At 34.5% G+C, this 13,485-nt stretch overlaps 1 protein-coding gene across 1 annotated transcript in view; it reads right to left on the reverse strand.

The window, feature by feature from the left end:
- Positions 1-83: 83 nt before the first annotated feature.
- Positions 84-13,485, reverse strand: part of LOC134228989 (cGMP-inhibited 3',5'-cyclic phosphodiesterase 3A-like) — an 89,612-nt gene continuing 76,210 nt past the window's right edge. Inside the window, exons 5-13 of the mRNA XM_062710698.1 lie at positions 12,102-12,356; positions 11,685-11,796; positions 11,269-11,412; positions 7,432-7,616; positions 5,260-5,466; positions 4,956-5,117; positions 4,647-4,836; positions 3,751-3,980; positions 84-2,970 (exon numbers count right to left, since the gene is read on the reverse strand). Coding sequence (XP_062566682.1) covers positions 2,851-2,970; positions 3,751-3,980; positions 4,647-4,836; positions 4,956-5,117; positions 5,260-5,466; positions 7,432-7,616; positions 11,269-11,412; positions 11,685-11,796; positions 12,102-12,356 — 1,605 coding nt within the window. The 3' untranslated portion in view covers positions 84-2,850. The remainder of the gene's footprint in view (positions 2,971-3,750; positions 3,981-4,646; positions 4,837-4,955; positions 5,118-5,259; positions 5,467-7,431; positions 7,617-11,268; positions 11,413-11,684; positions 11,797-12,101; positions 12,357-13,485) is intronic.

The raw sequence follows: 13,485 nt of genomic DNA on the forward strand, positions 1-13,485 counted from the left end.
CTTCTGAAAGTCCAAGCTAAATTGGAAATGCTTCTTATGTAATGATAACCAATCTAACATACAAAACACAAACACAATAAAAATAGCAGTTATGACCATTTATTTTTTTTATCAGCTATTGTTCAGGAAATAATCCTGTAACAGTTTGTCACAAGATAGATATAATATTTAACAAAACATTTCATTTGACCTCCAATCACCATGCAAGGTCACCTACATAGTAATTAGGTCATGTAGTATACAGATCAGCAAATCACACACATGGACGATGTGAGCAATTTGTTGGTTGTACAGCAGCTCATTACTTAAAGTTGATTGGCTTGGGACAGGAGTGAGAGACCCCTGGTGGCAGAATAAACAGAGTCAGCTCAAAGCTATAGAAACAATGTCAACAAATGGAGGTCAGAGGTTATAAATTAAAATAAAAATGGAACCTGAGCAACAAAAAAGTCGTACAGATGACTTTGTAGTGGGCTGACTGAGGCTGAAGTAACACTGCAGATTGCCAAAATGGCAACAAATTATAATAAATTTTTTATGTGATAAATTTTGGAATGGAAATAAGCAGGGACTGCAGCAAAAAAAATTTATCCCAAAGGAGAAAAAAAAATTCAAATGCAGTTAACAGTTCAGCATGTTTGTTTTTCCTGATATGAGAAAAGATTAGCACTTGGCAGCCCACTCTTCCCCTATAGAGTTACAAAATAACAATGGATTTTATATATCTATATATAACACGTACATATATACACAGACAAAACAATACACATCTATCTATCATTAAATTAGGTTATCATGTACATTCTTTAATAACAAGTTGCTATGTACAATTCCTACATAAATGGATTAAAAAACAGACACTGACCTTGGAACTAGGTCAAGGACAAAGACACCTGGATTTTTTAAACCTCAGTTCTAGTAAGTCGATATATAATAGTCTATGAGTATTTTTGTTTCAATTAAAAAAAAAAGGTTTATAGCAGTCTAAAAACTGAAAGCGCCCAACAATATTGTACAAAAAAGCCTTACAATAGTTTGTCATTCAAATTACACCACATAATAAATAAGAGCAAAAAATGGCTTCAACTCGGAAAAATGATGGGAGAATTATAACCGAAGCCTATTAACTGTAGCAGTTTTCCGAGAGATGTAGGCTTTATGAGTGAAGATCATGTAGATATATGTAAATATTACTGAGAACTGGGAAGGGAGAGCATCAAAACAAAGTATTTAATACATCAAGAAACAAGTACAACCACACAATTGTAATAACCTAACGACTACAGTTATACAGATTATATTGGCATTGTATGATAATAATATCAGAGTTCTAGATGAAAATGGATGGAGAATGAAGGGAAAAAAAAAATAGAGACTTTTATTTGACTCTACGACATTATGTATCACAGCTTATAAATAACAACACAGTTGTGTTCCCACGATAGGAATTCAACTGTGACAAGAGTTAATCCTACGTAGGAAGTGGCTTATTGCTATAGAAAACAAGCATCTGTCATACGACATCCAATCAGAGGTGTAGTAAGATTTCGTTCTCAGCATCTTAAACTGACATATATAGCTGCAGATGTTGGATTCTTTATGATTTCTTTGTTTTAAATTTTATTAATACTTTTCCAAAATTTTTGTATTAGACTGTATTACTTAATGACAGAGTTAGCTCTCTGTAACTATAGGCCTATTTATACACACAGATTATAAAAGAGTCAAAAGAAAGACAGTAACAGGTGAAAGCCTGTCATTATCAGTCCAATGTCGTACGCAGAAAAAGGAATGTACAGTCGTCAAACAGAATCACAAAATAATGATATACTACATTACAGATCAAACTCCTCCTACTTCAGTGGTACATCAACAGATCTATTGTCTCATTCATCTCAGTACAACTCCAACATAACAGATCCATGTGACAATATCTCAGATCTCTGTATCTCAGAAGTATCTCAACTTAACTGCTGCCTCCTATAAGATCTAGCACTTATACACATAAAAATCACATCAGATCTACTCTCTCTATTGAGATGATTCCTCTCTACAGAATTCCCTCATTCCAATCTTTATAAAAAACATTATCTAAGTAAACATCTGCCTATTTCTAGAAAAGTCAGTATTGAACTGCTGGCATTAGTTGAGGACTTTTCCACATCTCCTGCACATGGTTAAAGAGCACATGTGTAGAGATGTTAATAAGTACATAGAAGCTAAGACTTTGACTAGTACACTATAAACAGCAAGTAAATACCTCAGATAAAATGTCTCAAGAATAAATATGCACTTTGCACTGAGTGGAATTGCTAAAAGAAATACTTTGGTCTAAAAAAGGAAAAATATATATTGTAGTAAAATATTTCAGCTGTTAAAAATAATAAATAAAACCGCATCAATATCGCTAAAAGAAGTCAGTTCTTCACACAGTAAAATTGGAAATTCTAAGTACACAGTGGGAAAAGAACAGGTCTGTAGTGTTGATGTGAAACATGAAGTTAACTATGAATTCCTGTTGGACACTAATTGCTGCTTTGGCTACATCCACTAACGATTAAATCTCCACTCTCTGGAAGAGCTCCACATTTCCTCCATGTACAAGTGGTGGAAATTTGATTCCACATCCACCACTTTTGAGTGATGCTGTAGTTCACGCCTGAAATATGATCAGCACAATAAACGACAAACAGGATTAACGTGGGCTCACTTAAGGTGTGTCACACAGAGACAACTTTAGATCCATGCTATAGATATCATACTATGGCAAGAGTTTTAGATATCTGGATAATGGCATGAGATCTGAACCACTTTTGAACAAGCCTGTAGAACTAGTGATGGGTGGGGCTGTTACGTGGCTTCTGATTGGCTACAGTCTTTGGTTGGGGTGCTGGGTTGGGTGCTATTATTAGAAGCCTGGGATTCCACTTCTTCTTTTATCGACTCCATCTCAGTCACCTCTTGTGTTTCCTGCTATAAATAAAATATTGTTTTCACTACAGGCAATACAATATTTTCTATAGCCTTCAATAGGTCTACCAGAGTAGTACCAGTTTTAATCAAATTATCAAGAATTTGAAGTATTTTGATAATGAAGCCTCTTTATAATGAGTTTGTCTTCATTGGTGAATAAAACATTTACATGAATGTGACTGGTCTTCTAAAACTGAAACCATGATACAAGCAAACATTGTAAGAAATATGAATACATTATAATGTAGAAACTATGGACTGCCAGCTATGAAAATACCGGTATTATAAACTTTGAGCGAGAAAAACTGAAATCGGAAGAATATAGAGAGAAATCGTAAGGCGTATTTTAGACGCTGATTTCGTACGCCTTATGCCAAAATCGTAAGGGTTGGCAGCTCTGTAAAAGGTAAAAATTTCTTATTTGATCTTTGTTTAACTGAGATTTGCTGATTTTTAAAAATATTTTATCAATTAATGTAAGGGCTCAATGATTGACTTCGTAAGTAAAACATGACATTTGAAGCATTGATTTACTCGTGATACATGTATTGCACTGTTTGACTTTTGATATTTTGTTGACCTACATGTATTACATGTACTATGAAAGGTTTAACTGGTTCAAGCACTTTGTGATAAATGATTTGTCTTAGGACTTTACGTGTTTGACTTACTTGTGACATCAACTGGTTGACCAAATTTGAAATTTCATTGGTTGTTGTAATTGTGACGTTTGATTGGCTATCTGACTTAATTCTGATATTTGATTGGCTGACTGACCTGAGATAATTCATTGGTTGAGTCATTGTTAGCTTTCTGTTTCTCCTCCTCCTGGATCTTTGCCACCCAGTACTCGTGGTTCTCCTTTAGGTTTTTAGTCAGTAGACAGTTGATTTTGCGCGGTTTCTTTTTACATTTTTGGTGACAGATGGGCCCCGTTTCTCCGTCAGTTTCCGTCTCCTCCTCTGAGTCTTTACCAGTGTGGTCAAGCTGGTCTATGTCAGAATGGTCTAAAACAACAGAGAAAGTCAGATACATATTTTTCATTTGACATGTAATAAAAAGATAATTTTTAATGTTTGCTTCATACATTTTACTTTTTATCGTTTTTTTCCTATTATCATATTAAATTAATATGTAATATTTCTCTGCAGATACAATTTTTGCCTTTTAGTTTAAAAATAAAAGCTTCGATTTTGATAAAATAAAAAAAATTAAATCAAATATCTCGTTATTTTCTATAATAGTATTACCATTTATGAGTTTTTAAAAAAATTATTATTACACGCCAGGTGCAAGTCCCTGTGATGTGCTATCATGTTGTTGTTGTTTTTTTTTTTCAAGCAAGTAATTCGCCATTTATAAGGTGTACTCTGCTCAAGAGTTAGATATCTCTTCAATTCCATTTTAACCCAGTTATAAGACCCACTTTATGTGTTTGCTATCTCTTCTATTCTACTTTTAACCCAGTTATACAGTGTTTTCCCTTTATTTCAAAGTTAAAGGTTAGAGATCAGTTGTAACAGGCTAGGGACTGATGTTTATGATCAAAATCTCTGTGGACCTAACAACAAATTTTTATTTCAAAGCTGCATTTTTGTTAATTGAAGTGGTCAAATTGGCCAGTAGCCGGTTCTTAGGGAAAACACTGGTTATAATTAAGGCCACCTTCCTACCTTCCACTTCCTCGTCACTGATCTCCTGGTCGTCTGCCCACGTCCCCGGCAGGAATCCCGCCGTTACCATGGCGTTACACAGGGGCGCCACCAGGTGGTTAATGAAGGTCTCCTGAAGTTTGGCTAGTTGTGGAATTCGCCGATCCATGTATGGAGAAATGGGCATACCTAATCTAGCCTCCTCATCACCCTGAAAAAAGAATAAAATATAGAAGCAATTCTCGCACAAGTTTACCTCAATAGAATACCTCATAACAATATCATTGTCCAGCATGATTCAAAGCCAAATTCTCAGAGTTCTGCCTTTACCTGTTCATAGAATTCTTCTGAGATTCTTTCTGTCCATCGAACATGAAGGTCATGTTTTTTGGCAGGTCCATTAATGTCTGCTAGTTTGATGACCATCTGCATCATCAGTAGCCGGTCAGTTTCAGATGTCCAGTCTATTCCCACAGCATCCTCGTCATTTACCTGTCAGGTATAAAAATCAAAAGGTAAAGTCAGGTATAACAAAAACAAAATGAACACAATTACCTTAAGATAATACTTTGGATCTCTGAAAGAATTTAAGAAAGTTAAACCTGCATGTACAGTGTATTAATTTTGATTTTACCTTGGCATTAAATTCCGCGAGAATTTCAAAATGCCTCTTGAGATCAGTGGCTAGGATATTTTCTATGACCAGGAATCGGAATCTCTTGAATTCGGCGGCCTCCAGTCCACACAAAAAGTTGTAGAGGACAGGCTCCTTCATAAAGAGGGACCACGCCTGGGCCGCATGGTGGTTCTCCAATACTGACCGATCATTGTATAGCACCGCCTACAAAAAAATTACCATATAAAGTATCAACTGCATATGGGTCATGCAACACAATTCCTTGTAGTTATATAGGGATTACCTCCCTTACAACGTGTTCATTCATAACTACACAAACACAGACAGAACAATGCCAATACTTGACAAAGCATAAAACATAATTATATTTTGCTCCTGACTGAGCAACAAAACAATCAAGGTCACACGACAACTGATAAAAAGAGTTTTTAATTTAGAGACTTGTGTTCATTACACCTGGAGGTATTGGCTAGAATTCATTAAAATCATACAAGGCATTTCAATAAGCAATCAAATCTACATTAGAATGTGCAGAATCATTGTGCTAACAACACAAGCAACATTAAAAATATTTATCTCCTGAGTTCTCAAATTTTGTAAAGAATTATCCAATTGTTGATAAGCATTGTCATCGTCCACGCAGCATTTTATTACTACAGAAAATTTCATCTCGAATATCATAGCCTTGAAAAATCCCATTATTTTTGCCTGGTTTGGAGATATGCTCTACTAACCTCAGGGTAATGTGGATATTGACTGATGGGCCTTGAACGCCCCCTCAACGACAGTAACTGATCGCATTACAGTAAAGCTTTATAATCAATATCAAATTCACATTTAAAATGATTGTAATTGGAAATTTTATAAGGATTACGCAGCAGAAGGTACATAGAAATGATGTGCTCCTGTTGGCCTCTCCGGATCAAATGGCAGATTGTGCACAATACGACACTTGTGATTTGAGTATTGAACAGAATTACAACTATACATAAATTAACCACATAAATGTAATCCCTCTCTGTAAAACATACGTTTATATACCAAAATATACTGATCTTGTTTGTTGTTTATATTGGTAAATTGATGCAGGCTTTAAATGTCTAGCAAGACAAAAAGATATCCAGACTAAAATGTCCATTTGTATGTTAATGGCTTGTCCCAATATCTAGATATATAACGTCAGACAATGTAAAGATATCAAATTCTCACCATTTTAATTCGGGGAGATCCTCAGCCGACTTGGCACTGAGGTTGTTTACAAAAAAATAACTGCATTTGGAAATGGTTCAAAATTCCTTTGAGTGACTTAAATGAGACTCTTAAAAAAAACAGCCAGTTGGAAACTTTATTTACTTCTCTGAAGTTTAAAACTTAATTTAGTCCCAACTCAAGGATAGTTACAGAGTTTTCATACAATAGCATTACAGCCTAAGGGTTTAAATTTGTCAATAGATGTTTTGTGTCAGCTACAAAAACTGCACCTAACCACTACATTACTCAACGTATTTCTGTAAGATGTCACTTAAATTCGAAGGGCTAATGTTCTAAAGTGTATGTACCTCTTAATTAAGATTTTTAACTGCCTGTTTGAAAAGTTTGCAGACAATAACATTTGTGGAACTGTATCTTCATCAAACATACTGTGAATATAAATCTCATCAAAACTCGCTGAAATTTTACCAAATGAAATGTTCAATGAAGAATTTCAGTCTACAGATTTGACCTCTATCTATAACCTTGACCTCAAACACAGCCTTACCCTACCCTGATGCAATATCACGTCTGTTCAGTTTGGATAAAAAATTAGCGACAAATGAAAGGTAATACCCTTTTTTCTATTAGGTTTCAGTTGCATCAAATTAATAATCAAAATTATTATTCAAAGATGCAACATAATATTAATTATTTTTGGTTTAACTCTCATAAATACCTTAGTACACTTGTACCTGCCATTTTTTGGTTTATTGGAGACAATGTAAGCACTTGGTTGACACAATTCACAGAAATAACAATGTGGGTATAGTGGGTATAATGATTACATTTGCATTCTAAGATACCAAAATAGATGCAATACCTTTCCCCCTAGCAATTTCCGATAAAAATGAACTCTGACAGGGCCGTTTCCAATGACAACAAGAACCAATTCTCTTGTTCAGTCAGATTCTTTACCTCTTTAGCATTTGTAGCCACAAGGAAAGCATTGGTGCGACCTGGATGGTCGAAGTCATGCATGGCTGCCGCTGTATATAGCGCCATCAGTTCCAGTGCCGGGAAGTTTCCTCCCATGATTCCATAGTCCTCCGATGCGAAGCTGTTGGCTCTGTATGTCAGACTCTTTTCTGCGTTCTCTACATCTGTGGGGAGAGACAAGAGTCATATAAAATGGGGTAAAAAATTAATTGTACGTCACTACATTATTACATCAATACCATCTTTTTAGTCTTTAAAATATGAAGATGAAATCTAATTCCTATGTTTGAAGAGCTAAAATAATGAGAATTTTTTCTAACAATACACTTGCTATCATGTATTAATAAAATTTAATCATACTTTCAGATATTTCAAATGTTATGGATGTGACAACAACCTCCCAGAAGAGAAGATAAACATTTCTAGGAGATTCGGAGACAACATTTCATGACGTGATCAGGGCACATAATAGATAGTAAGAGCAGAAAAACAGGCTCCGATTTCTCCAACAAATTGAAACAGATGCCATCCAGCACGTATACACTTGCCTATGACATCCAATCTTACAGCTAACAAACCTATCAAATCCAGGACACATGTTTACAAATCACAGACTTGTTTTCATTAATGACCTCATTACAGTATACTTCTTAGTCAAACTTTTATAGCTTGTTTGTGAAACAGTTAAGTGTGTCATTTTGTTGAATGAGTCTATTTCCACAAGAACTTCTACAGCCAGTCGGTAACGGCACCGTGTAATTCATGGACTGGAGTCTTGGAGTGGAGTTATGGAGTGGAGTTTGGAGAGGAGTTTGGAGTCAATTTTTGGAGTCTGAGATTTTCTTTAAACATAATTATGCAGAATTTTTTTTTCAGAAATGGCATTTGTATGAATGTCTTTAATATTCTAAAATAATCTATTGGCAAGATAAACCTCTAATTTAATAAATATTTGGTACATTTGTATATACATTGTAAGTATGTGGAGTTATGGAGTGGAGTTTGGAGTCAATTTTTGGAGTCTGAGATTTTCTTTAAACATAATTATGTAACACTTAGAATAACAATTCTTTGAGTTTATGTAACTGAAAGATCTTTCATTATTAATTATTACTAGTATGTTACCTAAAACAGTGACAGTATATCCTGTTTAATTAAATTTAACTGTTATTATATAATATCAATTATGAACCCTATTGCTTTCAGTGCATAATTGGAAGGTGATAAAACCCCTAATCTAAATTATACCTTTCTGTCACATCTCTGTTATGTCTGTTAAAACTTTTACAGGATTTGGACCACACAGCTGTATATGTAGGTTAGTAAACTGTTACAAGGTTGTTTGATTTTTGCAAATTTGTACACATACATAATAACTTCTATCATTTTTATGAAGTTCTTATAAAATAATACCCTAAACATTCTGAGAGTATTGTATAAGGGATACGAGTGCCTTACAACCATCAAAAATCATTTAAGCAGAACACACTGCACCCTCTTTTCATTTTCTTTTTGTTTATTCAAGACATAAATGATACCCCTGCCTCACATATGAATATTATGGCAGTCTCCATGTTTTGCAATGGGAAACCCAAAATATGTGCCAAATAGGAAGTGCACAATGGCATTATATAATAAAGATTCTCTGAGGGTACAACAGAGCGTAACAGACGGACTGAGGTACAGACAGATGGACGGACAGACATCCCATTACTATATTCACTCCTGGTTTCTAAGAGGGGTATATTAAATTGAAAAAATTACATTGCTTTTAATTGACTTATTTTTTACATGTAGTGACATGACCCCTAGCTGAAAAGATATTATAAATTACAACGGTTTGTTAGAATTATTAGGTCTTTGATCACATCACCATTCAGTTTTATTTAGGTTAATAGTTGTAGGAAGTTATCAATTAATTTTGATTTAGGTGGTTATTAGTTCAATAATGAGGTTCAACATACTTACAATGTATATGCAAATGTACCAAATATTTATTAAATTAGAGGTTTATCTTGCCAATAGATTATTTTAGAATATTAAAGACAATCATACAAATGCCATTTCTGAAAAAAAAATTCTGCATAATTATGTTTAAAGAAAATCTCAGACTCCAAAATTGACTCCAAACTCCACTCCAAGACTCCAGTCCATGAATTACACGGTGCCGTCGGTAACAATCTACTTGAAACTACGCAATCTCCTTCATCACAGTCACTTCATTGTAACCTTCAGGAGAACGGCAATCAGACTTCAATCATTTTTTGTCAATAAACCAATAGATGTAAAGCACTGGGGTCAATGACAACCAATCAATTAGCTTATAATTGGTCATTCAATCATGTGAGACCCAAGTTTTTTTCTCAATGATATTAAATTCATTCCTTTGGAAGATGACTTTTTTGTTGAAGGATTGGCTGGGCGTATCAGCCAATTCCTTGTGGTCCATGAAGAAAGCTGGCATCTAAAATGCTGAACTAGGATGGAAACATTTGCCAAACTATATGAAATGTGAAGCTTATAGAGTGAGATAAGTTATTTCAGGATAAATTTAAGATTTCTTTGTCATCACTATTGGCTTTTCTCAAATCATTAATCAGTTCAAACAAGAATAAAGACATCAATATTCCACAGGAGTAGCAGAGAGAATCTGATGGTACTAAGAATATCAAATCTACAGCTGAACGTCTATATCTCTCATAACCATGTATATGTCTGAAGAAGTTGGAAGAGAACAAGACTTGTGCTGAGAATCAAACAAAAACATCTATTTCTAATTATAACAAAAGTACACCACTTTATGTGGCACAAACTAAAAAGAATATATATCTATCAAGTGTTATCTGTGAATTCTCAATGGTTCCAGCAAAGACTGTTCTTTTTTGTGGCAAGTGCAAGGGGTACATTACTTTGGTAGATAGTCAGATTTTGACAGCTAATTCAGCAAACTTCAGAAAATGCCTAATATATTTAATCATTCTCAGCACTTGACAAATCTCAATTTTTTTCATTCAATTTTTCTCCCAAAACAACTTCAAAATAAAAACATAGCACCAGTGTTTGCATTCTTTTTTACAAACCAATCACAGAAATATTCCTGAGTTTACTTGTCATGAAATTACAAGTAGCCAGTTTAAGAGATAACTTATCAGGAAATCATCGCAGACAGATTCCAGCAAAATAATCCGAATATTTCTGACTACAACAATTCAGGCAAAATTTATCAGACGAAGGGAAAAAGTCAAAAGACAGGGATAATAAAACTATTTTTCAGATTCATTTTGATGAAATATTACATGTAGAAATGAAATCTGTTTTAGTTACAGGGCTGAATCTAGCACCAAAACCTAAGCTTAAGCTAGCAATAAAACTGTAGAGAATAAGATATATATCCACTCCTACAATAACTTTCCAGATAAGAATTACATCACACAGTATACACTGTTAAAATAAATATCCAGAGTATGTGAAGTTAATCTTCAATGAATACTAAAAAAATGCAACATAATGGATAAACGTTTCAAATATATTTTAGAGCTACCACCTTATACTCCCCCACCCCCCCTATTTTTTAATGGTAATAGAGTTTAGATCTTCACCTGAGTAAGTACCTGAATCGTACCTTACACCCCTCCCCCCTGTTTTAATGGTAGCAGAGATTAGATCTTCACCTCAGTAAGTACCTGAATGGTACCTTACATCCCCTCCCCCTGCTTTTAATGGTAGTAGAGATTAGATCTTCACCTCAGTAAGTACCTGAATGGTACCTTACACCCCCTCCCCCTGTTTTAATGGTAGTAGAGATTAGATCTTCACCTGAGTAAGTACCTGAATCGCTGGATGACCCGTTGCGTGAGAACATGTTAGTACTGGTGTTGACCTGGGTGAAGCCCGGGATGGGCTGGGTGGTGAGGTAGAACACCCCGTGTAACACATCTGTGGCATGTATTCGATTATGATCTGTAAAAAACATACATTTATATAGGTAAACCCTTCAATGATCTAGAACCTCCAAATAAAGTTATTGATATATAGTAAATATATACATATAATTATACTGCACAGTTTGTCAAATCAACTAGAAACTTAGTTAAATATAAGTATAGTAAATAATTTTTCCTTTCTTAAGTTGACCAACAATAAATAAAATGTTGGGGCTCCAATGGTTGTGAAATGCTAACATTGCATCATGACTATTTCCTGTATACCACAGTCCACACTAGTGTACTCACATGGTTTATCTCGATATCCTTTTTCTAATGCATGGAAGTAATGTAAAAAGGGTGCTACAGGAATCCGGAATGTCTCAAATAATCCCACCTCCAGAAATAATTTATACCCAACCTGTCAAGGCAAACTTTACACATTATCACAACTTTATACAAAATTTACCAATTGTTTACTAAAAGTTACTTTTATCATGTTTATTAGAGGCTGACATCTGACATTTATTTTTCCCAGGATAGTCAACAAATCCAAATTCATGTACTCTACTCAATCAAAAATCGGCACTGGTTGTGCTTTGTTGATTTTCAAGACAATTAATTTTTCAAATTTAAAGATTTTTCAATGTTCTGAGTGATCAACATTTTAAAGAAACAAAGAACTATAATCATCAAAAGAACTCACGTATACAAATGAAAACTCACCTTGCTAAGAATAGTATCACTACATTGATTTGCTAAGTCAAAAATGGGGTAATCCCATTCATTAAGTCTGTGTATATGTAAAAGTTCACAATCGTCAATATTTTCGATTTCCCACGGAAGATTGACACTATTGGCGTTGGGCGACGTGACGGAAGTTTTGCCGTCCACTTCCTCTGCCGTTAGTTCGCTCTCGTCCTCTTCGTCTGCATCCTCCGCCATGTCCACATTTTCCTTCAGACGTCTGTCGAGTATAACCTACAATGAATAAAACAATAACTCAGTACTTGTACTAGTGTAGTAGTACCATCAAGTATCGAGGAAGACAAGGGGGTCACAGTGTCATAATTCACGCTATGACGTAAAACCATCAGTTTTTAAATGCTCACAAAGAAAAAAGGGGAAAAGTATACTTGAATCAAATTATCCTTGAAATAAAATCAATATCGTAACTTTCACATCCAAGAAACATTTTCTCATTTCAAAAAAATCAAATACCAGTATATAAAAGTGGTTATCAATTTTTGAGAAATTATAGAAAAACCAGTAAATTAATTAAATTAATGGAGATAAAAGGTATTGTATTTTGTCCTTTGCAGGTGAATAAATATGGGAAGTGAACATGTTAGAACAATTTAATACAATAGTTTTTATTAGTTCCTATGTCTAACATTTATATTATCACATACAATGTGATTCAATGATATTATACCATCAAGAGCATTGGAGTAAGGCGTACTGAACACAGTGATTCCCCCCCCCCCTAGAACTACAGAATCTCTACCTTTTGTTTGCAATCAGCCATAAGAATACGTTATTTTCAGTTCTCAATAGCTATAGCAACATCAATAGCCATGGTGCTACTGAGTAACTTTGAGTTGCTCATCAACTCGACAAAACCTGTCTATTATATAGATCATCCGAGGAGGGATTCGATTCATCCAGAGCTCTTGTCCTTCAAGTGAAAGTCTAGAATTGATTCTAGTTTCACTAAATAAGCAACTTTTGTATATTTGGTAGTCAAGCCTAGACCTTCCTGTTATGGGTCCATGGAACCTCTGCATTTCCCAAAGCCTCCAACATTTTATTTTCTCAGAGAACTTTTAATCTTAAAAACTTTTTTGTCATCAACAGGGAAAAAGTGTAAACAAAATCTTAGGAGCTAGACTGAAAATAGACCTACTACGATGCTACTCTTCATGCAAAACATGCTACTGATTCTATAGACACGAATGGAAAGCTGAATCAAGACAAAGCAATTATGTGTGCTTCACAAATATAGATAGAAACCCTGGAAGGTAAATTCACAGCTGATTACCAGCAAATCACAGATCTTGACAATGGTAAACATATTTATTTTTTTCTAATCAAAGCACCTGACTGTTTA

The sequence above is a fragment of the Saccostrea cucullata genome, unplaced genomic scaffold, assembly GCF_032062105.1.
Source record: "Saccostrea cucullata isolate Sc308-1 unplaced genomic scaffold, CSIRO_AGI_Scuc_v1 ctg59, whole genome shotgun sequence".
NCBI lineage: Eukaryota > Metazoa > Mollusca > Bivalvia > Ostreida > Ostreidae > Saccostrea > Saccostrea cuccullata.